This window comes from Vombatus ursinus, unplaced genomic scaffold, assembly GCF_900497805.2.
Source record: "Vombatus ursinus unplaced genomic scaffold, bare-nosed wombat genome assembly UNPS02010394.1, whole genome shotgun sequence".
Taxonomy (NCBI): Eukaryota; Metazoa; Chordata; class Mammalia; order Diprotodontia; family Vombatidae; genus Vombatus; species Vombatus ursinus.
In genome coordinates this window covers 8,302,693-8,329,987 of record NW_020950172.1, presented here as the reverse complement: position 1 = coordinate 8,329,987, position 27,295 = coordinate 8,302,693, and the positions used below count along the sequence as shown (strand labels likewise).

General features: G+C 47.2%; 1 protein-coding gene across 1 annotated transcript in view; it reads left to right on the top strand.

The window, feature by feature from the left end:
- SCUBE1 (signal peptide, CUB domain and EGF like domain containing 1) overlaps positions 1-27,295 on the top strand; it is a 244,095-nt gene that overhangs the window by 62,094 nt on the left and 154,706 nt on the right. Inside the window, exon 4 of the mRNA XM_027854371.1 lies at positions 15,270-15,404. Within this exon, the coding sequence (XP_027710172.1) occupies positions 15,270-15,404 (135 nt within the window). The remainder of the gene's footprint in view (positions 1-15,269; positions 15,405-27,295) is intronic.

Genomic DNA, 27,295 nt, shown 5'->3' with positions numbered 1-27,295 from the left:
CTCGCTCATCAGATTCCATAATCAGAGAACCTTAGAAGCTGGAGCCATAGGGAGGGTCAGTCCTTGCAACAAGAACAGCATAGCTCAAGCAGACAGGCTTGTCCAGGGTGGACTGGCCACTTAGTGATGGCTTCTTTGCCCATGGCAGAAAACAATGACCCTCTGATCACAACGATGGGATGAGACGTCCACCAGGGAGCTGTATGCTCATCAGAGGGGTTCACCACTGTAGTGGAGGCTCTCCAGCAAACCAAGAAAAACTTCCCTGTGGATGGTGGGGTCTTCTGGGCACTCCTGCATCATAGTGGTCACAGTGAACCCTGGAATGTTGCAGAACCTCCCAAAAGAGAGCCATAATCCTCAGGCCAATTTGGCCTAGCCTATCCACATAGGAAAAGCCAAGTGGATGAGGAAGGCTTACTGCCCAGATTGTGATGAGGACTTAGAGAGTGCTTTGCCCAGCACCTACACTTCTGGGACAGACAGTAAAAATGGACAGCAGTTTGGATCTGGAATTCAACAGAAAGAGGATAGTGGATTGGGTCACCTTTGGGACCCCTGAAACAAGAGCCTGGCCATCCCCTCAGCGATGTGTGTGTGTGTGGGAAGGCTTCAAGTCACAGAACGGGCCTTACAGTCTCTAATGGAATGTTCCCAGGAGATGATGGGGAGTCGGACGCAGGTTGACAGCTGCCATGTGTGACGGACGAGGGCTTCCAAGAGAACTTTAGGGAAGGATGTTTTCTGGGAAGTGGATGACGCAAAGGAGTGACTTTTCATGACTGTGGCTGGGGGAGAACTCACCACTCCTCACCAGAGAGAGAGGCGAGTATAAAGGACAAAATGGACGATTTCAATGACATAAAATGGAAATGCTTTTGTACAGGTCAAATGGAAACAGAATTAGAAGAGGAACAGTGAGCGGGGTTGGGCTAGGGCAGGGGAAGTGTTTGTAGCAAATCTCTTGACATCCAGGGTATGCAGGGAGTTGATGGGATTTTATAAGTCTAGGAGCCATTCCTTGGTATATGAGTGGTTAAGGGATAGGAAGGGGAAGTTTTCAAATGAAGGAAATGTATGAGCAAAAAAGCAGATGGGCTGGCCAAATGACCAGAGCCCAGCCCGAGGATGCCAACACTCTGGGCAGACTCCTTGTGGCCCACTCAGACAGAACCTGGACAGGAGTCACACAGGATGGCCAGGTACCCCTGGAGAGGACATATGCACCAGTCACATTCCAGATCCCTGGGAAGGTGTTTAAGGGGTTTTAGATCCTAGAAGGAAGGAATGTCTGAGCTGGAAGGGTCTTCAAAGTCCTACTTTGCACCTAGTGTTATATCATTGCTACAACATCTCCCAAGAAGCACAAGTTTGGCCAAGTAGTATTACTTACTACCTTATTCCAGAACTGCCCATGACTTTCTGCAGCCCCTAAGACCAACACAAACTCTGTTTGGCATCTGACACCTTTCCATGTCTGGTTCTAATCTCTCTTTCCAGGCTCACTGAACATTACTCTCCTTCACACACTCCATGCTCCAGCCAAATTGGACTCTTGGTTATTCCCTATATGTGAAATTTCATCTCCCACCCCCATACCTTTGCCCATGCTGTACCCCCTGCCTAGACTGCCCTCCCTCTCCTGGCATCATTAGCTTCCTTCACAGCCTCTCGCAGTTCTACCTCCTACCCAAGGCCAATTGATGTTGAAGCTCTGAGCTGCTAGTGGTCTTATTGTGTGTGTGTGTGTGTGTGTGTGTGTGTGTGTATGTGTGTGTTTTACGTATTTGTGCCCATGGTGTCTCCTGTAATAGAATGAGATTCCACAAGACCAAGGAACATGTCACGTTACCATTGTATCCCTTCTCCTAGTTCCTGGTACACAGTTGGCACTTAATAATTGTTTGTGGAATGAATGAATCAATTTTATTAAAGATGAAACTGAGGGCCAGAGAAGGGCAACGTCTGGCTTAAGATCCCACAGGTTGTATGTGGCCAAGACGGGATTCAAACCCATATATATTTAATGTCCAGAGGGGCTAAACAGTCATTGAGGCCGTCCCTCCCAACCCTCGTCATCTCCCATATGCTCTAAGCCCTGTGGGAAGCACCTTGTTCCACAGAGAGGCCAACATCGGCCTCAACAAAGAGTGAATGACGTAAAAGCGTGCCACTGACTTTATCTATTCCATTTCTGCTACTCCCTAACTGTGTCATCTTAAATAAATGACTTTGGCCTTCTGGGCCTCAGTTTCATCATCTGTAAAATGGGATAATAGTAGTAACACTCCCTACCTCACAGGGCTATTGTGATGACCAAATGAGGTCATGCATGTAAAGGGCTTTCAAAGTACCACAGAAATGCTAACAATAACAGTAAACATTTGTGTAGTTCAATATGTGAGGAAGTGCTTTGCATGCATGCTCTTCGATCTTTGCCAATGTTATTGAATGTAAGCTTAATCTAAAGCACCCCTGGGAAGCAGTTATTAAGAGCCTCCTGTGTGCCAGGCATGGTGAAACCTAGCTGCACAATTAATAGCTTCAGTAAAATAGTAAGGAAAGAAAATAAATCTGCAAAAGCGCCAGCATTTCTGTACAGTAATCACAAAACCAGAAGATGAGGCCAGAAAGAACAATCTCAAGATGGGCAGCCTGCACTGAGGCGGGCCATGTCTGACCTCTCCAGGGGCCTTTAAAACTTACCGAGGCTAAACCATTCACCTTGTCTCAGGAGAGTTAACTCGGGATTTAAAAGTTGTCTTTCTTGGTTATGGACAAAAAGGGTCCTGGAACCTCAGGGCCTTGAGAGAGACCTGCCCCTAGAGATGGCTTAATCCGGCCTTCTCATTTTAAAGATGAGGAAGCTGAAACTCAGAGGCAAAACAATTTACCCAAGGCCATTTAGACGCAGAACCTTGGGCGAGTGACTCCCCCTCTCTGAAGCCCAGGTTCCCTCTCACCAAAATGAATGGCCAGATTAGATGATCCTTGAGCTCCCCCCCACCAGCTCTCCAATTCATTATCCTAAACTGAAAAGAGCCAAAAATATCCTAAAATATTTTCTGTCCCCAGCCAAACTAGCCTGCCCCAGAGCAGCCGAGCTGATAACCCTCCCCACTGGTGGGGAAGGGATGGTCCCATAATGCAAGTGGGAAATCTTGGGGATTTGCTGTTTGGGAGCCTAAAAAATAATGTTTACAAGACCTTGCATTTGTTTCAAATTATTCATCTGAACTGGAAAGCGATGGGTCGAGTTGTTCTGTGCTAATGTAAACACTAACACTTGGAAGGCCAGCCGCTGTCCTGCAAGAGACTGATGTTGTGGGTGTGTGATGTTTATTGATCTCCTTTTTATTACTACTTAAATCTATTTTAAATTTGGGGGGAGATGAGTTAGAAATCAATGTATGGGAGTGAAATTCATAGAAGGCGGGCTGGTATGTGGTTTTTGAAGAACAGTGTTCAGGTCCTGGTTCAACAGTGACTTATTAAGAGCCTACTATGTGCTGAATTCTGTGTTTTACATTGGAGAAGACAGATAAGAACCCTGCCCTTGCCTTCACCCAGATCCTTTCTAATCCTTTGTGTTCCCCCTCCTCCACCTGATAAAGTCTCTCCCTACAGGCTCAATTTAATGCTTTGCACATGTTTTTTGTGTGATTTCATCACTGTAGCAAATTCCATTCCCAGGATATGAACTCCCTCCACCAATACAGATCAGCAGCATTTCTGAAAGCAACAGAAAATCTTAGAAAGCTGCCTAGGCCATTGAGAAATGGAGTGATTGATTGGCCTAGGAACGCTGAGCGCCAGGACACCAAGGTTTCTCCGTTTCAGGACCAGCTTTCACCTGGCAGGGGCTTAATTCATGTTTAGTGAAAGGAACTCTAGTGCTGCCTCCTTCATGGAGCCTTGCCTCATCCCCCCGCCTCCTTCCCCATGAAGGTCATCTTTCTCTCCCTAAATTCCTCTTAACACTTTGCCTGGATCTCTCACGTTCTCCCTTTATCACGGGGTATGCAGCTCCCAAGGAGAACAGGGTATCCCTCAGTCAGTCAGCAAGCACTACTAAGTGCCTACTATGTGTCATGAAAAGGGGCAGGACAGCCATAGAGAGGGCTCCCATTCACCAAGGTTTTGTTGTCCAGTTTTTCAGTCACCTCCGACTCTTCATGACCCCATTTGGGGTTTTCTTGGCCAAGATACAGGAGCAGCTGGCCAATTCCTTCTCCTCGGTGCTCTATCCACGGCACTCCCTAGCTACCTCAACCATTTCACTTCACCGTGATAAAACCATAGTTGAAACTTTGGCTAATTCAAGCAATTCAGTTCATCAATCACTTAGTAATGTTAAGCTAATACCTAGGCTAACTCTGATGAGGCAGAATGGTTGTATGGCAGTGTCTCCACTTTAGGGAAGACTAGGAAACCAGTGGAATTGTCTGCCTGGGCACTCTCTGCTCTACAGCTTTAGCATAATGACTCTCAATAGCCCAGGAAGCACAGAACCCTAGAATCTCAGAGCTGGAAGAGACTTTAGGTCTAGGCCGTAACCCTCCCGATGCATGAATCCTTTCTGAAACATCTCAGAAAAGGGGATATCCAGCCAACTCTGCTGCCACTGATATTCATACGTGTCAAAGCAACATCCAGTAAAGAACAGGGTTTTCATGGTATAATTACTGATTCCATAGTCCCTTTGGCTGATCCTCTGCACTACTTTTTCCCTCGCTCTCTTCCCTGGACCTACTCCCCACATGGAATCTCCTCTGAGATGTGTGGAAATCCCTGAGGTGGAGAGGCACAGCTTGGTGAAAAAGCGCCAGACGTGAATAAGGAGCAAGGACGGTGAAACAGAGCTGCTAGAAGGAGGGAGTCGTGCGTGTAAAGAGCAAGGCCAGAGGACCGAGGAGGGGGAAAGGCGACTCGGAGCCTTGGTGGGGGTCCTAGGTCTGGGAAGATGCCAGAACTCGCGTTTCTCCAGTACTTTAAGGATTAGAGGGCCCCTTACAATCCTGCCCTTCCAACCTCCCAACTAGCCCGTGAAGCAGCTGTTTGCAGGTCTCACGCGCATTTTGCAGAGAAAGAAACTAAGAGTCCCCTGGGCAGCTAGGGGGCACAGTGGACAGAGTAGGGGGCTTGAAACCAGGAAGACCCAAGTTCTACTTCTGCTCAGACGCTCCTGGATGTGGGACGCTAAGCTAGTCACGGAGCCAATCTCAGCATTAGGCTCCTTACCTGTAAGACGAGAGGTCTGGACTTGATGGCCGCTAAGGTGCCTCCTGTCTCTAAGTCTAGGATTCTCCAGGTGACGCGTTTGCCTCGGGTTACCCAGCTAGCGCCAGAAATGAGATTTCAGCGCAAGTTTCTGCTGACCCCAGTTCCGACAGTCTTTCCACTACACCGCCATCTTTGGTACTAAAAGTGTTTGAGACTGGTCGTTCAAATCGACAAATATTAAGTACTTTCTGTGTTCCGAGAACTGCGCTAGGCACTGAGGATACCAACACAAAAACCAAACAACCCTTGCCCTCAGGGAACTTACGGTCCACTGAGGGGACGTACCTCCTACAAAAGTGAATACGGGCTGGGAACAGGAACTCAGTAGGGACTGGGGCGGTCTACTGATGGCTTCCCCACCGCCTACAGCCGTCTCCCCCAGCCTCAACAAAGCCTCCCGCGGTCCGCCCATCCCTGGCAGCTAATGTGCCGCGGGCTCTCCTCCATTTGTGGTCAGACTCCGTGACGAGGCTGCTTCCAGCAGCTGTCTCTGCTTCTCTGCTCACTCTATTCTGCACTCTTCCCAGTCCGACTTCTTGCTCCGTCGTCCCACCCAAACTGCTCTCTCCCAAGTTATTGGCCGCCTCTTAGTCGCCAGACCCAACGACCTTTTCGCAGTCCTATCCTTCCTGACCTCTCTGCAGTCTTTGACACTGTTGATCACCCTCTTCTCTTTGATTTTCTCCTCTACATTTTTGGGACACCACTTTCTCCTGGATGCCCTCTTATCCATCCAACCTCACCTTCTCGGTCTCCTTCGCTGGAGCTTCATCAAGGTCACATTCATCGACGATATGTGGCTCACAGGGCTCTGTCCTAGGCTCCCTTTTTTTCTCCCTCTATACAGCTTTAGGTGGAGATTTCATCAACTCCCATGGATTCAATTACCATCTGTATGCTGATGATTCTCAAATTTGTTCTCCAGTCTCCCTTCTCCAAATGCCTGTTGGATATCTCCAACTGGGTGTCCCATAGACACAGTAAACTCAAGGTGTCCCAAACTGAACCTGTGACCTTTCCCCCAAACCCTCCTTTCTTCTTGACTCCCCTATTGCTGCTCCATAACTCTCTCCCCACCCCAGTCCATCTTCCACCCAGTTGTCAAAACGATCTTCCTAAAATGCAGCAAACACCAATGGCTTCCTATCACCTTCGGGTCCAAACGTAAAATGCTTTGGCATTTAAAGCCCTTCAATACCTGCACATTCCTCCTCCCCACCCGCCAGTCTTCTGTCAGCCCATGTCCTCCGTGTTCCGGTGACACTGGGTTCTTTGTTGTCTCTCAGGCAAAACTCTCCATCTCAAGACTCAGGGAATTTTCCCTGGCTGTGCCCCGTGCCTGGAATGCACTGCCTCCTCATTTCTGCCTCCTGGCTTCCCTGGCTTCTAAGTCCCAGATACAATCACACCATGTACAGGAAGCCTTCCCTCTGGTGATTCTCTCCAATTTTTTCTGGCTGTAGTTGTTTGTACATAGAGGCTTGTAGGTTGTCTCTCTCATTGGATTGCGAGCTCCTTGAGAAAAGAGACTCTTTTTTAAGAGGCAATGGGGGTTAAGTGACTTGCCCAGGGTCACAGCCTGAGGCTGGATTTGAACTCAGGTCCTCCTGACTAGCACTAGTGCTCTAGAAAGCAGGGATTCTTTTGCCTTTCTCTGTAGCCCCGGTACTAAGCATAGGGCCTAGGACATAATAGGTGGTTAATGTTTATTTACTGACTGACTGATTTCACTGGTTAACATAGGCAATTCTTAAATCAGGAAACTCCCTCTTCTATGCAAGTCAGCACCTTCTGTGTGTGTGCGTGTGTGTGTGTGTATGTGTGTGTGTGTGTGTGTGTTGTTGGGACAATTACAATTTTAGTCATAGCTCTGTCTATTGAGATGTGTGAGCCGTTGTGTCTGGGAGAGAGAGTTGCAATTACTACTGAGCTTCACAGATACTGTCTCCAATCCATTTCATTGCACTGTGAAAGGATGAGTGGCCTTGAATAACAAGCTAATTTCTGGGAGGCAGGAAACCCTATATTATTTCATAATTCACTCAAAATAAAAGCTTAAAGGGAGTGGGTGGGGGGAGCAAGCCTCTAGTTGTTTTTAAGAGGAAAAGAATGCAAACATCTGAGGGTCCTTAACCTTCTGTGTGTTCCAGACCCGTTGGTCCAGCAGTCTGGTGAAGCCAATGGGCCTCTTCTCAGAATCAGTTTCAGGTGTTTAAAATGCACAGGATTACAAAGGCAGTGGATTCTATTGAAATACGTTTATCAGAATGAGAAAGTGAGGAACTGAAGAGGAAGCACTTGCTGTCCACGGAATGATGTTTGAGAAATACTAGTTCAGTGGGAGAAGCAGCTCCCAGCCTTGAAGGCCCCGCTCCCTGGCGCAAGATGCAGCCCAGATGCATCGCGCTGTGAGGCACCCAGCCTGGCAGGTAGCACCAGGCTCTGGGGGAGTCAGATCCTGCCTCTGGCATGTATTACCTGTGTGGCTTTGGAGATGTCACTGCCCCTAAGGGTTAGACTCAGTGACCTTTAATATCCCCTACCCAATCTAATTTCCCTTAAGTAACAGTGTTAACGAGGTGGAGATGGAATGGAGGGGACATGAGGCCCGGAGCCAGACGCCCTGGTTCCAGGCCTGTCTCTGCTCTTCCCTCACCCACCATCCTTCTGGGAAGTAACACAAGACATTGTGCTGGTGACCTAGTGGCAGCTCGACTCGGGACCGACCCGTGCACTGCAGACACCTTTCTGGGTGGGTCTCAAAGCCTGGCCTGGCTCCCTCAACCTTTGTAACGGCTGCTGGGTCCCAGGGGTGAAATATATACTTGTGTTAAAAAGAACTTCATAAAATGTTTAATGGCATGGGGCATGGCGAGGGGGGGGGGCAGTAGTGGAGAGTGCTTTGTGGTCGGGCTGCCTGTCCACATGACGGCACAGACAGAGAACAGTGGGACTTAAGAAGCCCTCCTTTCATTAAATGGCATTAAACAAACCTAGCCAGAGAGGGGGCGGGGGAGGGAGGAGGTTACGAGGGCTCTAATTGAAACACGATGTGTTCTCTGAGACCAGGGCTCCGTCAAGATTCTTTGCACCAATAACGCCCTTTGTGTCTGCCGCTGCTGCATTCCCACCTCAGGAGCCTGTCTGGGGAGGCACACAGAGAGCATGGCAGAGCCCAGGGCTGCCTGCCGAGGGCAGCAGCCTTTGAGAGTGGTGGAAACCATGCGGCAGCAGCCCTGCAGGCCGAGCCAGCTCGAGGGCATTCTCCTGGGGGCCGGGGCTGCTGTTAGACCGTGGAGCTCAGGGGGCCTGGTGTTATTCAGGCTCACGTCCTCCTTTCAAAGCCAGGAAATAGAAGCCCAAAGGGCAGAAGAGACCTGCCTAAGGTCGAATAATGAGTCAGAGCTGCAACTCAAATCAATCATGCGTTTTACAGGATTATAGGATTTAAACCAAGAACCTGGGCTGGAGATAGTCAAACTCTCCTCCTGTCCCATCTTATAAAGGATGAAATGAAGGCTCCCAGAGGAGCCCTAAGCTGCCCAAGGTCCCTTGGCAGTAATAATAACAACAACTTGTTGAAAAGTTGTAAAAAACAAAACAAAACATAACCCTATAACCACTTCAAGAGCAAAAAGGGTGTAACATCATTGCTTTCCTAATTCGCACCCAGAGCCACGTGCCCCTGCTGCTGGGGAGCCATTGCAAAGCCTTGGATTCTGGTCGGCATGCAGGGTGTGGTCACGGATGGCAAATACCAGGTGTCCCCAAAGTCTTAGTGCAGCTGTGATCTTTAATATAAAACTTCACTGAGACTTTGGGGACACCCTGAATATGAACTGGACCCGATTATAGTGAGGAAACTAGAATATCCAACGTCAACATGAAAAACTTTATTTCAAAAATGATCCCAACAAAATAGTGCTAAGAACAATTCCTGTAAAATGTGGCATTTTCCAGGAAGATAGTTCAAACTCATTATCGTACTACTTAGCATTGATCCATTAAAAACTCAAAGAATGTGGTTTTTAACAGCCATGCTGCCACCCCGAGTACTCCTGATCTCCAAATTACATGGCATGAAATGCTTTCCAAAGAGACCGAGCCAAAGCAATAACCAGGAGGGGGACAGGCTGAGGTCCGTGTCACTGCTGCCCTTCCTTCTGCACTCCTGAAGTTATCTTGAAGACTTTTCAACAAGCCTACAGAAGAGGCATTCACAGCCCAATACTCTTACTGAGTTAAAAAATGTAGTCATTTATCCACTGGTGCAATTATGTTCAGAACACGAAATTTAAAAAGATAACAGCAGAGTAGTGATTTAGCCCAGGACCATCTCCATCTGAACTCCACCAAAAAAAGATGAGAATAATAGTAGCAACAAATGATGAAACAAGTATCAAAAACAGCATGGAAGTCTCAAATAACTCTGAAGAGGAGATGGACACACTTAGACTGGAATTCCAAAAACTTCTTTTAGAATTTGATTGCATAAATCAAACTAGCAGACAAAATTATAACAAAATGGTCATTTAAAAGCTGGTATCTGCAATAAACATCACGAATGAACACATTGCCCCTTGGTATTTGACAGCAAGTGTAAGAACGTACCAGGACCGGCACAGTGCAGCCCATGTGTAAGCAGCTGCCATGAAGAGAACAGGAGAGGTGGAGCTGTCAAGGAATGCCCTTCGAGCCACCAAGTCAAGAAGTGACTTGAGAGGGCCGTTGGAAGTCTGTGGAAAGGTACTGGGAGATGATGTCAGTGACTCGCTGGTACACACGGTAGAAAACACGAGTGCCATATTAGCCAATTAAAGGCAAGGGAAAAGGATCATGTAAAGCAATCAAGAAAATAAAAGCATATCAAAAATTCAAGGTTCCCTTAATCAGCAATTGAAGGTCAAAGTTAAATGGTCAAAGTGAGATAAGTGGTTGAAACAGCACAAATAACAAAATAAATAATTCAACACTGGTCAAAAACTTTACAAGTAATGAGATCAGCAAGGAGTAAGACAGAATTTGTGAAGAAGGAAGACGTGGAAAATTCCTGGTTACCTATATGGTAAAAAGAAACGCGATAAAGTGAAAATTAAATTGGGTCACAAAAGACACAGAAAGCTCACATGCCATTAATATAATGAGAGAAAGAATAGGTGCATCAAGGGAAGCGACTGAAACACTAGCCTCTTAGTAAAACTGGAAAGTGGGGGGAAAGGGGGCTAAGATCACACATTTAGTACCGAAAGACGATAATACGAGGGTCCCCCACCCCATATAGGCCAGCTATGAGTTAATGTTCTATATACAAAACATTCATAACTTGTATCATGAAGAAAAAATCTATTAACACTTTTAAAAAAACCCAAATATTTGACTAAGGTGTAGAAAGGATTTGCCAAAAAGTCCCATGGGGAAAAGAGCAACTTATTGTTGCTTTGGTAATTACTGAATGCACCACAACACATATACTTCCTTTGTTGATTATCACAATGCCTTTGACTCAGTTCTGCACTCATGGCTTACTCACAAACTGCAAGTCTATAAAATAGACCCAGGTATAATAAGAATGCTAGAGTGTTTGATGGTCATGTGGAAAACTATTCTTTATTTAAAACATGGCACCCACAAAAGAATGTCAAGAACAGCTTGCATACAATGTGGGATTCAGTAACATAGTTTAAGCTCATTTGAGTTCTACCTCACTTAAAATACGTTGTGATCTCTCTTAAATAGAACTATGGCTTCCAGATGAAAGAATAAATTGATCCAAAATATTTTATTAACAACTCAACTTAATGTATACAGACAGGTGGTATTAAGCTATATGGCTTCACTAGAAAACAAATAAAATGATCCCTTCCACTTGTGGAATCTTTTCCCAATGACATAAAAGTATCATTTGGACTCCACAAAGTGCAAAATTTTTAACATATGTAATACAAAGTTAGAGACTGATGACTTCACTTTGAACCAATAGATGAAGGCAATACATACAAATACCTTGGTCTCCTTCAGTCAAGACACATAAATCATAAAGATATCACAGCAAAGTCTATGACTGCATCCATTCAGAGGCTTATTGGCATTTTAAAATCAAAGCTAAATGGGAAAAACATGTTTAAATCAGTTAACTCAGGTGAGTTAAATCAGTTAACTCAGTGAGGTTGTGCAGTGCCAAGAGTGCTGGACTTGGAATCAAGAAATCCTGAGTTCAAATCTTGCTTCTGGCACTTAGTAACTGTGTGATGGTGGGCAAGTCATCTAGTCTTCCTACCTTTAGTTTCCCTCTCTGTAAAATGGGGATGATAATAATAGCACTTAGCTCACAGACTTGTGAGGATCAAATGTAAAGCACTTAGCAAAGCTTAAAAGAAAAGCTAATTTGTATAATTATTATGATTAACATATGCATGATGATACATACTTTCTGAAATGCAAAATGACTGTGGCAGATTTAGAAAGTACCCTAACAAAAATCTATACAGTATTAACAAAAGATAGATGTCATCACCCCAAGGCAGCTGTAGAGAGATGAACAATTCCATGACAAAAAGAAGGAAAAGGATTGAAAGGCTGACTTTGAGCGTGTGATAAACTGGTCAAAAACTTTTGGAATAAGCAGACATCACTCCAATGAGCAGTAGCCAAGACTGATCACAAGACACTAGGTCGGTCAAATGTAACCGAACGTGCAGAGGCCCAGGAATAGGAACCCAAAGGGCCTCCACAGATAACGTGTGCGTGAACTTGGCAACCCGATGTTCAGAAAGAATCAAGGAGCTCTCGTGTGAGTTGGGCAGGTTTCTTTGGGGAAGCAGAGGGGTTCATGAGGGCAATTCAGGACCGGGTCACTGCCACCAGAAACTAAAGAAGAGTTATCTTTATGGAGCCTGCCCTCAGTGGTCAATGGAGATGACCCACAAAATGGTGGCGGTGGTGCCAACATCTCCATGCAGGAGGAGTGAATTTAGCACCTACCAAATACTTAATGAGACATGACCAGTGTTCAAAGCTGTATATTACAAGGTAGCTATCTCTCATGGCCTTAAAGATAACAATTCCTTACTATAGATATGATCACACATAACCAGTAAACTGTATTACAAGTGGACTATTAGCACAGCGATGGTGGTGATGATGATGGTGATGATGAAGATGGTGACGGTGATGATGGTGATGATGATGATGATGATGATGATTATGGTGGTGATGAGAGTGATGACGATGATGATGGTGATGGTAGTGATGATGATAGTAGCAGTAATATAATACAATATTGTATAGTATTGGGGCAGTCAGGTAGCACAGTGGATAGAGCACCAGGTCTGGAGTCAGGAAGACTCATCTTCCTGAGTTCAAATCAGGTCTCAGATACTTACTAGCTATGTGACTCTGGGCAAGTCTCTTAACCCTGTTTGTCTCAGTTTCCTCATCTGTAAAATGAGCTGGAGAAGAAAATGGCAAACCAATCCAGTATCTTTGCCAAGAAAACCCCAAATGAGGTCATGAAGAGTCAGAAATGACTGAAACAACTTAACAACATAATGTAGTAGATAAAGAGCTGGCCTTGGAATCAGGAAGACCTGAATTCAAATTCCGCCCCCTGACACATGTTGTCCACATGAGCCTGGGCAAATTACCTAGCTCCTCAGCACTCCCCAGCTATTCTCCAAGACCACAAATTATGAAGCAGTTCATGATCTGAACAGGTTATGTGGGTTTCCTTACCAGAGGCATCCAATGCTGAGGAAATCAGAGGTTCATCTAGATTTTTAAAAATTAATACAATAGGAGAGATTTCTTCAGTAATTTAAGGTCTGAATAATGCTTTATAGTCTCATATCTTTTAAGCCTCACAATAATCCTGTGAGACAAGGGCTGCAGAAATTATTACGCTGATTTTACAGATGAGGAAACTGAGATAGGCAGAGGTGAAGTGACTTGCCTGAGGTCACATAGCCTGTCAATGTCACAGGTGAACTATGAACTAAGGTCCTCTTGACCTCTACACTGTGCTATATTAAGGGAGAAACATCTGGTATTGCTGGTTGTGCCGAACGTGGAGTCAGGAGGACCAGCTCATGTCCTTGCTAGCTATGCCATCCTGAGGTAGTCCCTTAACCTCTTGATCTCCTGATAGGAGAAACAAGCCTCAGTCTTCCTCCTTCCCAGAGTGGGTGTGAGGAAAGTGCTTTGCAAACCTTAGAGTACCCTTGCAATGTGAGTTGTTATTAAGCGGCAAAATAGAAATGGAGACCCAAGTCTTCCGGCTCTAAGACCAGGGCTTCTTCCCTCTTTCCCCCCACCCCAAATACACACGCATGTCCTCATGTTAATGGGAAGCAGCATGGGTAGAAGAACTTGACCTGGACAGAGTCCAAAGTCATGACTTCTAACCCACATGGCTCCGTTGCTTTGTAACACCTCAATGAAAGGATAACTTTGATGGTCTCAGTTTCATTGCCTGAGAAATGGGGACAATAACACATGCTTTGCTTCCTTGTTAGGCTGGGTTCTGTGAGCTCCAAGCCCCATATTCACCTCTTGGTGGGCTCTTGACCCCAGATTTCATTGCCATGGGGAAATTTTGAGGTGGAATCTGCCTCCACTTCCATAGATTGGCGATAAGTCTGGGACTTAATGTCTTAGAGAGTTGCTTAGGACTTGTCCAGGATCAGACAGCTGGGATGTATATATCCAATGCAGGACTTGAACCTAGGTCTTCCTGACTGCCAAGCTGGACCCTCTACCCAACGCACCACAGTGCCTCCCACCTCTCTCTTTTCCTCTCTTTTTCTTTCTTCTTCTCTCTCCTTCCTTCTTGCTTTCTCTCTCTGTCTTCCTCTCTCTCCTTCTGTCTCTGTCTTTCTCTCTTAGTTGCTATTATAATTTTGACAAAATGCAAGTCTTTCTTGGTCTCCCCAACTACCAATGTGCTCCCTCTCAGACTGCTTTGCATGCATTTTCTGGTACTCATTTTGTATTTATCTGTATATACTTGTGGTCTCTCCCATTAGATCATCAGTTCTTTGCCAGCAAAGAACATCTCATTCTTTGTACTTATATCCCCAGTACCTGGCACAGCCCCTGGTACAAAGGAAGTGTTTCATTAATCCTTGTTGATGGGTTGTTTGACCTAATATACTGCACTAGGAGACAGAAGACCTGGATTCTAAACTTGGTTCTGTCACTGACTAATTGGGTCACTGGGCCAGTGATGGAACCTCTCTGGATACCAGTTCTGTCATTAATTCCGTAAAACGGGGACAATGAGCTACTGGTAAATCAATCATTCCATCACAGAATTAGAAGAGAATGTAGAGGTCCTAAGATCATGGGTCCATGAGGTCCACGTGCTGGAAGGGCTTGGGAAGTCACCTACACCAACCTCCTACTTTGGGCTTGGAGCAAGAATCACAGGGACTGGATCTTCAAGTCAGAAAGGCCCTCCTGAGATCAGAGTCCAATCCCTTCCAGGGAAGGAATCCCCAGGACAGCTCCCATGACTAACCTGAGGTCAGATTCATCCATGTCCCAGTTGTTTTTTGGAGTTATTCTGAGGCTCAAATCAAACTACAGATGTAAAGATCATTTGAAGAGGTAAAGCACTGTCCAAATAAATTTAGCCATTCAATGTGCATGTATTGGTTGTGCACAGTGTGAGTGTGCCAGGCCCCAAGTAAGGGATCGTTACTTCCAGACTCCTTGATTTTTGGAGTGTAGATGCTTCTTCCACTGACAAAGATCAGAAGGCATGGGTTCAAATCTTAGCTCTGTGCTTTGCTAGTTGTGTGACCTTGGGTAAGTCACTCCCCTGCCCTGGGCCTCTCTCCTTGATTACAAAAATGAAGGGGCTGGGCTGAATGACCTCTAAGCTCGCTTGCAGATCTGAAACTATGATTGTTGCTATTTTCTGCATGGCTCATATGTGTCAAGGGTATCATACGTTCACTCATTCCTTCCCTTGTTTTTCTTGGGCTTAGATGTGGATGAGTGCCTGGATAACAATGGCGGGTGCCAGCAGATCTGTGTGAACACAATGGGCAGCTATGAGTGCCAGTGCCGGGAGGGCTTTTTCCTGAGTGATAACCAACACACCTGCATTCACCGCTCCAATGGTAAGTGCCTCAGAGGAAAGTCCCCTCCTGCGCCTCTTCATTGTCTTTCTTTCCAATCCTAGAGTTAAGATCGGGACATGGAAGACCTGGGACAAGTCATGAGGGTTTTAATGCTGCAGAAACAGAAAGTGATGGGACATGGAATTCCAGCCTAAGTCTGCCATCTTTGTCTTCTCTCCCCTTCCTCTCTACCTGGGTTTACTAGTGGCAGAAACCTTTTTTGGAGAAGTGCTGGTAGAAGACCCTGGGAGCTCAGGGCTCTGCTGGCCTCGGAATGCACAGCCCTGGTGGGGAAATGCTTCTATTGCATGTCTGACTCTCTAGGGCTCTGGAGGGAATGTAGGAAGAAAGCCAAATGAAACTTTCTCTCCTAAGCAAGCTATACTGTTGGGATTAATAGTCTGGTGTATAGCCTGGACTAGCTGAAGCCCTGTAGCAATGGGCCTCTGGCCCTGATTGGTATGAGAATAGGGCAGGATGCTGTGTGAGTGGAGAGAAGGGGACAGATACAATAGGTGTTGTGGAAGGAGAAACAAGAAGGTTTGGCAGCTGATTGTGAGTGGGGTGGGGGGGGAAGGGGAGAGTGAGCAGTCAGAGATGACAAAGAGGTTGGGAATCTGAATGACTCAAGTATAGAGGGACCCTCAACAGTAAGAGGGAATCTGGAAGGAGGGATGATGGGGAAAAATAAAATAATGAGACCTTTGATGAAGATCACACCCCATCTATGTCTGCTTATCCTATGATACTTACTCTGTCCAATCCAAAGCAAAAGAGAGAAGAGGGGCTTTTACCTATGGTTGGCTTTAAAAATGATTCTGGATATGCCTTGTTTCTCTGATCTCCTTGGAGTAGGTTCCCAGGCACCTGGTGCTCATGAGCCCCAGGAGACAGGAGAGGGGTCACCAGAAAGTAAAGGTAAATCCTTTAGGGAAGTGTTGGAGTAGGGGGAGGGAGAAGATAATTAAGGAGACATCAAATATGCCTGGGAGTTCAACTTACCCCTTTTAGCACTCAGGGTTGGAGGGCCCCTGGGACTGACCCAGGAGCACGAGTGCCCTGATTCAGACATTCTTTGGTCATTGAACTCACGTTTGGCTGTGTCCCTGACCTAGACTTAGGCAGTAAGTAGAGGAGACCAATGGAGGGCCATGGGACAAGAGCAAAGGCTGGCAGTATCCTCCGATCCCAAGAAGCCTCGTGGGATGGAAAGAGCAAAGAATGAGGACTTGGAAGACCAGGGTCACTTGTGTGACCTCGGGCAAATCCTCTGCCCTTAGCCTCAGTTCCCTTTCTGTCCAGTGAGGGTGTCAGAAGAGGTAACCTCCAAGGCCCCTTCCAGCTCGGGCATCCTCTCACAGGAAGGTGGAGCCCGGTTCATACGGAGCCTCCTCCGACTGGCCCAGTTCAGCTCTTGGTGCCCTCTCCCTCCTCAAACAGTGGATTCTTGTGATGGTCATTGGTGCTTAGCACGTTGCCTCATGCTGTGGTTTGTGTTCAGATGTATCTGCTTCATCCTTCTCCCCTGGGGGACTGTGAGACCCTTGGGGGCAGGGCCATATCTGCCGCTCTTTCTCTTCCTTGGAGCCTGGTTCAGGGTCCTACGCACAGTAGGGACCCCCAGGATATCTAATGTGTTAAAATCACTCTCTGTGGACAGGGTTTGATCCAATCCTGTCCAATCCAAAAACATTTCTTAGGTGTCTATTGTGAACAGACCCCAGTGCTGGGAGCTGGGCGAGAAGATGCAAAGATTCCAGGATTTGAAGGGTCTCCAATTTTGTCCATCGGGCGCTTTCTGGCTGGATGGATCCTCAAGTCAAAACATTTTTGGCTGTGGCCAAACAGATCAACCCTCCTGTCACTAGCCTGCTAACGATAAATAACCCTTGTTGACTGACTGACTGTTGACCGATTAAATTTGTGAAAGAGGGAAGAGAGAGGGCAGGTAACCTCAAGGTTATGATGGTGGACGTTGGGTGAATGCTGGTACCTCGAGACAGAATGAGGAGAGTCAGAGGGAAGAGCAGGTTGAGGCGCAAAGATAATGAGCTTGAGACAGGCTGAATTTGAGATGCCAGTGGGAGGTCCAGGTGGAGATAGCTGTGTTATGGACGTGCAAGTCTGAAGCTCAGGAGAGATGTCAGGGTTAGAGATATATGTTTGAAAGTCAGAGAGGGACAATGGCCATCGCATCATCTAAGGTAGAATAAACTGGGAAAGAAGGAAGGAAACAAGCTTGTATTAGGTACCTACATGCCAGGCACTGTGCTAAGGTACTTTACAAATATCTCATTTGATGCTCACAGCAACCCTGAGAGGCAGGTGCTGTTATGATCCACATTTTACAATCGAGGAAACTGAGGGAGACTGCCCTGGGTCACCCAGCCAGTAAGTGTCTGAGTCTAATTTTGAACTCAGGTCTTCCTGACTCCAGGCTCAGCGCTCTATCCACTGCACCACCTAGCTGACTCCGATGGGTGAATGTGTGAAGGGGAAGAGAGTCCAGGCTAGAATACTGACTTAGGATGGTTTGTACCCAGAGCTCTCTGGGCAGGGACCCTATTCCCATTGGCTTCCAGGCTCAGTAATTCTATCGCATTTTAGCATTGACTTTGAGACACTGACTCTTTTCCCAAAAGGAAATCCTCCTTCTGGTCCAAGGCCAGAGACTGCATTTCCCTGGGTGGGTCACCAATCATGGGCTGCTGCACTGTCAGAGGTGGAGGGCACGCCAGAGATCCTCTTGTTCCAGTTTTGGCCTGGGCAAGTCATTTGTTTCTGTGAATCTCAGTTTCCTCATCTGCAAAATGGGGAATAATAATCCCTGTAGCAGCTACCTCACAGGGAGCTGGGGATCAAATGAGATAATATCTGTAAAACGCTTCACAAACTTTAAAATGCTATAGAAAAGTCAGCTTGTTAGTGTTGTTAAAAATGTTGATGGCGATGATTATAAGAACATTAGCACTGGAAGGTTCCCTCCATATCCAGTCCAGCCTCCTCACTTTACCAGTGCAATAAGCTGAGGGGGAGGGGCCTGGCCCAAGGTAACCAAGGCAACCAAGGCAACCAAGCCAGGCTATGGCAAAGCCAGTTCTCCCCGGCCCAAACCCAGCGTCCACCAGGCCAGAGGGCCTCAATATCTTCTTTACTTAAAGGTGGGGAAGAAATAAATCAACTTTGTTAATGCAGCAGAAACCACTCCATTAGAACCACTAAAGCTAGTTCTAAGTTTCTAAGGGTTTGTTTAGAAAAGTTCAGAAACGAAAAAGATTTGCTTGAAATCAAACTTCTGGGAACCCCATACAGCGGCCCCCCTTTACCCTTCTCCGGCTGAATCCAAAGCTGAGAAACTCAATTCCTCGGCCTGGGTGGAGACAGAGCTGAGCCTTTCCTGGGAATGGTGTACTTAAAGGTCATTATCTCCAAGGCCTGCCAGTCATTTCACTCCAGATAAATCATTCCCATTCTGGGCCTATTTGGCGAATGGTGGTGGGGGCCTTAATGGAAACCACTTGGCTGGGCTGCCAATGCCATCCGGATTTCAGCTTGCACATTATAAAAGTCCTGTGCTATAAGGGAAGGCCTTGGCGCTGTCCAAGAGGGAGCCCAGAGAAGACCAGACTGGATTTTATAGGGCCGGAGCAGATTGATGGAGAAAAGAGTAAGAGGATTTTTATGGCAAGGGTAGCCACACTCAGCAGCCATGGTGGGGTGGGGTGGAGAAAGTTGACAGATGCCCATAAGGCATCACATTTGTGAGGTTAGGCTCTGTTTTTTTGGTTTGAGCCAAGCATAGAGATGAGGAGTAAATAATACATACGGCCATCTTTAAAAGTGCTGGGTTCAATCCCAGCTCTGTTCCTTATGACCTGGGGGAGCCTGGGCAAGGCAGCCACGACAACAATAATGAAAGTAGCTGACATTTATAAAGCCCTTTTGGGTTTACGAAGCATATCTCCTAATCCTCATGATAAAATCCTCAGAGGTGAGCAGTGCAAGGATTCTTATCCCCACTTTATAGATGAGCAAACTGATGCCCAGAATGTCAAAGAATCACGAGAGCACATATTTAGGAGCAACTGAGTCCAACCCACTTATTTTATGGATGAGGAAATTGAGAACCAGAGAGATGCAATGACTTGCCCCCTGCCACATAGTAGGCTGTCAGAGGTAGGATCCGACCCCAGCACTTCCTGACTCCAAGCCCAGTGCCTTAGACCATTTGGCCTCTTCCTCTTGCAGAGGGGACACTCGGGCCCACAGAGGGGCAGTCATTTGCCCAAAGTCCAGGAGCCCTCAGCCTGCAGGGCCCTCGGTCAGCTAATCAGTGGCGGAAGCCAGCCGGGAGCCTGGGTCTTCTAACTACAAGCCCCACATTTTCCCCATTACACCATGCTACTCCTATGCATTGCCTCCAGAAATCACTTCTCCGCCATAGTTCCTGCCACCAAGCCTGAAATCCTCACCCAGGTCTCCACCTCTAAACTTTAGGTCAAAGAATCCAAGCATCTTCACCAAGTAAAATAGCATTATCTGACAGAGGATTGTGTGACAACCACCTGTACCTGCTTGCCTCTTAACTCAAGTGAATTCATGTGCTAAACCAGCAAAGATCACCAGTCACAGGCCCAGGATGCCAGGTCCTGACAGCTCTCCTGGGCCCCCTTTCCTGCACTCCCACAGCCACCATCCCAGTGCAGGCCCAGCTGAGGATAGCTCTCACCCAGACCATCTCAGTGTCCTCCTTTGTCATCTTGCCTCAGCTTCGCACCACTCCAATCCATCCTCCAGACAGCTGCCAAACTGATTTTCCCAAAGTGCAAGGTAGATCATAGTGACCCCATTAGACTTAATAAACTCCACTAGCTGTCACACATAGGATCAGATAGAAACTCTGGAATTCAGAGCTCTTCCCGACCCCTTTCTGGTCTTCCTACACGAGACTCCTTCCCATGCATTTACAGTCTAACCCCACTGGGCTGCTCCCTCCCATTGCCTCTTAACGTTCCTTTGTTCTGGCCGACCACCGTGCCTGGAATTGTCTCCCTCCTCACCTTCTCCTCTTAGAATACCTGGTTTCGTTCAAAACTCAGCTCGGGCACCGCCTTCCGCGGGAGGCCTTCCTTAGCCCCACCAGTCGCTATCTTCTATGTCTTCGATATCTTCTTCTCCAAGGTCAACTGGTACCCACTTTGTAGCTTTCACATTCCTAGATGAGCACCCGTTGTCTCCTCCATTAGAAGGCAAGCGTTTTGAGGGTAGGGAGTGTTTTGTATTTGTCTTTGTACCCCCAGTGCTTAGCCTGGCAACCTGGGACATAGTAGGTCTTTAATAAATGCCTGTCGTCGGGCTGATTGGAATCTAATTACCCAGGGTGAGGACAGAGCACCTCCAAGCCTGTGCAGAAGCACAGAGCCAAGGTTTGGAGGGCCAAGCTTACGGAACACCAAGTAAGCTGGCTTGTCTGGACGTAAAGCATACAAACGGAAGCAAGGCAAAAACAGCCTGGAAGAGGGAGACTGGAGCCAGATTACGAAAGCCTGCAGATGCCCAGCTGAGGAGTTTTTTCCGGGGACGATAGGGAGATTCCTGAGCAGGACAGCTCGCTTAGACACTACTTTGGCGCCTGCGTGGAGGATGGCTTGAAGGTAGACGCTGGAAGCCAGGCGTCCCATGAGAAAGCTGTTGCTGTAGTCTAGATGGGAGGGGGCCCTGGGAGGGTTCAAGGGAGGGAGAGCTGCCTGACCTGTCATTGATTGGATGGGCAGAGAACGAAGAGGCAAGAGTACACGGACTGTATTATAAAGCCTGGAGGCTGAGGCCTTGCTGGACTCGGGACACTGAAGAGAGCTAGCATCTGGACCAGTTCGTGGGCTTTAGTAAACCGCTCTCTTTCAGACGTCGTTCTAAGTTCTCAGAAACCAGGAGGCATCCCAGGTAGCATCCACTGCCCTGGCTATTGGCATCCTGGCCCTGCAGGTCTGTGCTGGGACTTGGGGAAGGAAATTCCAGGGAGGCAGATTTCAGTGTCCGAACAACGGAAGGGGCCCGACAGAAGACTGATCCGGCATCCTGGGCGTCTCCAGGCTCGGGAGCACAGGGCAGGGGATCGTGGAGAGAACGGTGGCTGGGGGACGGTTTCTGTGATGCCCCCTCACACCCCCCAGCCGTAGCATCTGAGGATTTTGAAGCCTGGATGTCAGCGCTTTTTGAAGGAGGCCGAGTACCTTCGTGATGGAGCCCCTCCCTTGCTCGATCGCTTCCTCCCTGCCCCCCCCACCCGTCTGTGCGCAACGACCTCGTGTTTATACCAGTTCTCCTTAGGTATGTCTTTGTGGTCCCCCTTTTCAAGTGAAAGCCCCTTGAGAGGGGGGATTATTTCCTTTATTGTAGCGGCATCCCATAATGCCTCTGCACAGCGCCTGGCTCGTGGAAGGTGGTTAATGAATGCTTGCTGATTGACTGAAGGATTGAGTTTTTCCCTCCTTTCTTCTCTCTGTCATTCATACATCCAACCATTTATTAAACACCTAAGTATGCACTATAGGTGTCACTATGTTAGCTCTGGTAGCAGGGATATGAAGCAAACACAGGCAATTATAATGCAGAATGAGACATGAAATATGTACCGGAAAGCTACAAGGTACTGAGTTCAGAACAATGAAAAATCCTTTCTGTCTGGGGTGGGGTGTGGGGGTCCAGGAAGGCCTTGTAGGAGAGGTGGAGATTTGATCTGGGTCTTAGGGGATGGGTAGGCTGTTTACAAGCATCCCACAGATGAGGATTCCATAAAGCAGAGTGAGGAAGAGGAGGAGAACATTTGGGCGCAGGGTCCTGCAGGAACAAAGTCAAAGAGGCAGAAAAGCAGGGGGATGTCGAGGAGTGGAGGGCAGAGAACAGGCCAGTTTGGCTAAAGCTTAGCACGTGTGAAAGAGAACAGGGAGAGAAGTGACAAAAGGTCATCTGGTGTCATGTTATAGAGGGTCTTTACTGCCAGGAATTTGTCCTTTATTTGGGTGGAAGATGGGGAGCTGCTGACACCCTTTGAGGAGTAGTGGGATCTGAACTGGGCATTAGGGAGAGGATTCTGGCAGGGCCTCCATGACGGACTGGGGAAGGAGAGACTGAAGTCGAGGAGACAACTTGTTTTTCAGCCATGTCTGACTCTCTGTGACCCCATTTGGGGTTTTCTTGGCAGAGACACTAGAGCAGTGTGCCATCCCCTTCTCTAGCTCATTTTACAGATGAGGAAACTGAGGCAAACAGGGTGACGTGACTTGCCGAGGGTCACCTAGCTAGTAAGTGTCTGAGGCTGGATTTGAACTCAGGAAGATGAGTCTTCCCGACTCCAGGCCTGGCACTCTCTCCCCTGCATCACTAGCTGCCTCATGAGGAGATACCTTAGGAGTATAAGTTTGATAATACAGTTCATGTGCAAAAGCTGCCCCTCCCCATCAGCTTATTAATGTCTCCTAGGGATCATTACCCAGAAGACCTCATGGGTTTGTCAAGGACTGATCCTGCTGTTCATTTATCCCCCTATCTTGATCAGAGAAGCTTGTTTGGCTCTGAAAAGGAATCTCCAAACAAACACTGAGTGCTGGTGGACGTAACCTCCCTGGGGTCAGGCTGCTAATTGAATTCTTCTTGTCCCTCTTCTGATGAGATTGAGCAGAGGTGGGAGAGCCGGGTGTGGAGGGGAGCAGCCTTTGAAACATCTGGAAGCACTTACTGCTGTTTCTCTGGTGGGTGTCACTAAGCTGAAGAAATGGGGAAAATCAATGAGTCCGGGCCCCTCTCCAAAGCTGCTATGGCAGGAGAGAACACAAAAGATTGTCCAGTCTTTGAAAACAGCAATTGGTTCATAAGCTCACCATAAATCCCCCCAGAATCATATACTGTCAGAGGGGCCTTAGAATAGGGAGTGTCAAGGGTGGGAGGGGCCTCAGAACCCAGAATGTCAGAGCTGGAAGGGAGCTTAGAACACGGAATATTAAAGCAGAAATAGAGCTTATATATAAAGTCCGACACGCCCCCCAATTTTACAAATAAGGAAACAGATTCAGAAAAGGTTAATGTTTTGCCCAATCCATCACCCAGGAGAACCCAGTTCTCCTGACTCCTAGTCTAGAGCTCTTTTCATTCCACCACAATGACTTTAGAGGGTGAAAGCAGTTACTTAACTTTACCACACATGCAGAGAATTTAATCTGGTTAAAAAGAAGAAGAAGAAGGCCTTGTTGTGCCCTGTGATTGATTGCCCTGCTCTGTTTGGATGGCTTCATTTCTCCTTTATAGTTTTGGCCCCGAGACAAATGCAGCTACTCAACTTCTTCGCCCAGGCCTCTCTGGCCCTGGCAAGTGATAAACAGCTCCTCAGGCAGCCCATAATTTCAAAAGAAGTGACCTTTGAGCCCCAACGGCTAAACGTTCACAATATATACTGGGCTAGTGGGACTAGTTTTTCTAAATCCTGAGGACAGAGCACTCCCAAATTCCCCCTGGGCCTACGCTGCATCCTCATTAGCAGAAATAAAACAAAAGATGAACTGGGAGCCGGGGCAAAAGGAGCCGAAGGAATGGATTTCTTGTCTCCTAAGATTGTGGATTGAAAAGGCAAACCATGGGATTTTCTGACTCCAAATGACGACTGTGGAATCCCAGAGTCTCAGTACTGGGAAAAATCTTGTCTAAGAGCCTATCTGAGCTTGAGCACTCCCAGTAATGAAGAACTCACTATCTTTCAAGGCAGCCCCTTGTCAGATGGGTCTCATTGTCAGGAAGTTCTTCCTTGCATAGAAAAATCTGCCTCCTTTGAACTCTGCCTAGTTCTGCCTTCTGGGCCCAAGCAAAACAAGTAGGGGCCCTCTTCCCCAGGCCAGCCCTTCAGATACTTGAGGATCACAATCACATTGTACTCCACCAATCTTCTCTACTCTAGACAGACCATTCCCAGTATGGTCTTTGCTTCCCCTCACCAGCTTGGTTGTCTTCAGATACACTCCAATTTATCAATGACCTTCCTAAAATGTGTCGCCCACACGTAATACTCCAGACTTGGTCTGACCAGGGAAGAAGCCAGTAGCCCTGGTCTGGACTCTCTCAACAAGCTTTTATATACATACATACACACATACATACATACATACACACATACATACATACACACGCACGTACATACATACATACATACACACATACATACACACACATACACACATACATACATACACACATACATACATGCATGCATACACACATACATACATATACACACATACATACACACACATACATACATACACACATACATACATACACACATACACACATACATACATACATGCATGCATGCATACATACATACACACATACATACATACGTACGTGCGTATATATATTTCTTTTTTCTGGCTAATCACATTATTGACTTCTATTGAGCTTGCAGTCCATTCAACCCTTCCCAGATCTTTTTAGTCTGGACATGCTTGCTAACCATGACTTGATCATTCTTCACTTGTACAATTGGCTTTTGGAGTCAAAATGCCCCAGACCTCCTCCTTCTCCATCTCATCATGGGGTGGCCACGACACTGGGTTCTTGAAGACTTGACCAGTGGAAGATGAGCTCTGGCAGGATCTAGCCTGCTGGAGAGGCTCACAATGCAGGCCCAGTGACAACTCTGTCTTTGGTCTGAGGACAAGCCTGGTAGGATATTGCCATCTTCGAACAGCTGAAGGGTTTCCATGATGAAGGGGGGATTCAGCTTGTTTTGCTTGACCCCAGAGGGAGGAACCAGAAGAATGGGGAGAAGTTACAGAGAGGCAGACTTTTGTCCAGTAAGTGGAAATGTTTCCCAACAGTGAATGCTGTCTACTCTAGAAATGGAGTCTAGACTGCCTTATGAGATCAATGAGCTCTTCCTCAGCAAAGGCAAACAAAGGCTGGGAGGCAGATAAAGAGATTCTGATGCACCGGAAACTGGATTAGTTGACCTCTGACGTCTTTTCAACTATGAGAATCTGTGACTCTATCACCTTTGTATTCCCATTTCTTGGAACTCTCGATACTTAGGACATTAACGGACAAGAGCCTGCCAAGGAGGAGGGTCACTAGGACCAGTAGCCTCCCAGAAGGCTTATGAAAGGGCTGAGAAACATGCCAGGAAGGGCTGAAAGGACCAGGAATTCCTAACTTGGAGCTTAGAGAACAGGGGTGGGGGAGGGAAGAGCGGGTCAGTGTCTGAAGGCTCTCTCTCTGGGAAGAGAGCACTGGCTTCACAGCATCTCAGAAGCTGAACGACTCTTGGAGACCAGCCGGTCCAGCTCCCTCATTTTACAGGGGTGATAAAAGGACGTTCAGAGAGAGCAATTCAAGCTGTCACTAAGCATCTGTTAAATGGCAGGCACTACGCTAAGGGCCAGGGATACAAAGAAAGACAAAAGCAGTCCCTCAGGGAGCTCACCATGTTAATGAGGGAAGACAACACAAACAATTGTGTATAAACGACATAAATACGAGATAAATTGGAGATGATCTTAGAGGGAGGTCCCTGGCATTAAGATGGATGGAAAAGACTTCTTGTAGAAGGTGGGCCTTTGGCAAAGGAATAGCCAGTAAAAATGCACAAAGTTGGGAGATGGAGTGTCTCTATAGCAAGGAGGATTGTCTGGACTGCACAGTGTAGGGCAAGGCAAGTGACTTTTCCAAGGGCATGCTATGAGTCATTAGGAGAACAAGGCCTAGAACTCAGGTTTCTGGACTTTGGATGTGCAATGCCCTGCCGCCATTAACAATGAATCCCCTGCTCTCAGGCCCGTGGATACCCTCGCCTGACCCGGACCTCTTGGCATGCATACCATTCTCAAATCCCTGGTCTTGGCCGCCCCTGTTCTCAGAAAGCTGACCTGCTCTTCCCTCTAAATCCCAAGCCATTCTACAGAAGAATGGTGGAAAGAGAAGCAGATCTGGAGCTGGAGGAGTGGGAATAGAGTGCTGGCTTCACCCAACTTCCTCCGACCTGCATTTTCTGTTCTAAGAATGAGGACTAGATGACCTGAGAGGGCACTTCCACCCCTGCATCTAGGATCCTGGTGGGGCATAGTCCTGAGAACCAAAAGTGGCTGTGCCTCACGCTCTGTCGGATACAGGCAACAAGGAATTGTCTTCCCTGAAGCCTATTTTGAAGAGTGAGAATTTTGATAAATGAGATATAGCCCACCCCTAACTGGCTGACCTCATAGTTACTGGGGGCTCTTCTTATCACATGATGGTTATGAAGTTATTAAATGGTCCTTCTGTGGCTCTGAAAAGTGTGGAACAGGAAAAAATGAAATGGAGAGGTATGGAGACAGACAAGGATGGTCAACCAAATATACTCGTTCAAAGCCCTAGCCAAAATGCAGAGTTGGGCCTCTTTCAGGCTTGGAAAGTGGGAGTGATGGATCCATTTCAGTTACATTGTGTGGGGGGGGGGGAAGGGAAAGAGGCCAAAGGCCTCATAGCCCAGAAGGAGCTGGGAGTTAGCAAAGAGCGCTTCGGGGGAGACACGTCTTTGTGTCGGCTGCAGACCCACAGATGCAATCATGTTATTAGTTCTTTAACAGGAGCCATCCTCCCCACCCCCTGCCAAAAAATTGGGATGGCATATCAGGGCATACTCTGAATGGAGAGACAAAAGGCCTAGGTTCACATGGGAGGGCCACCACTTTCTGGCTTTGTGACCTTCAGGCAGCTGCTCCCACTGCCATAAACCTCATATCCTCATAGGGATATGACATTTGTACAGAACATGTCACAAGAAATCAAGAGGTGGTAGCCTGGGTTGAAGTCCCAGTTCAGGGGCTTACCTCTCCATGACTCCAAGCAAGGTATTTCACATCTCT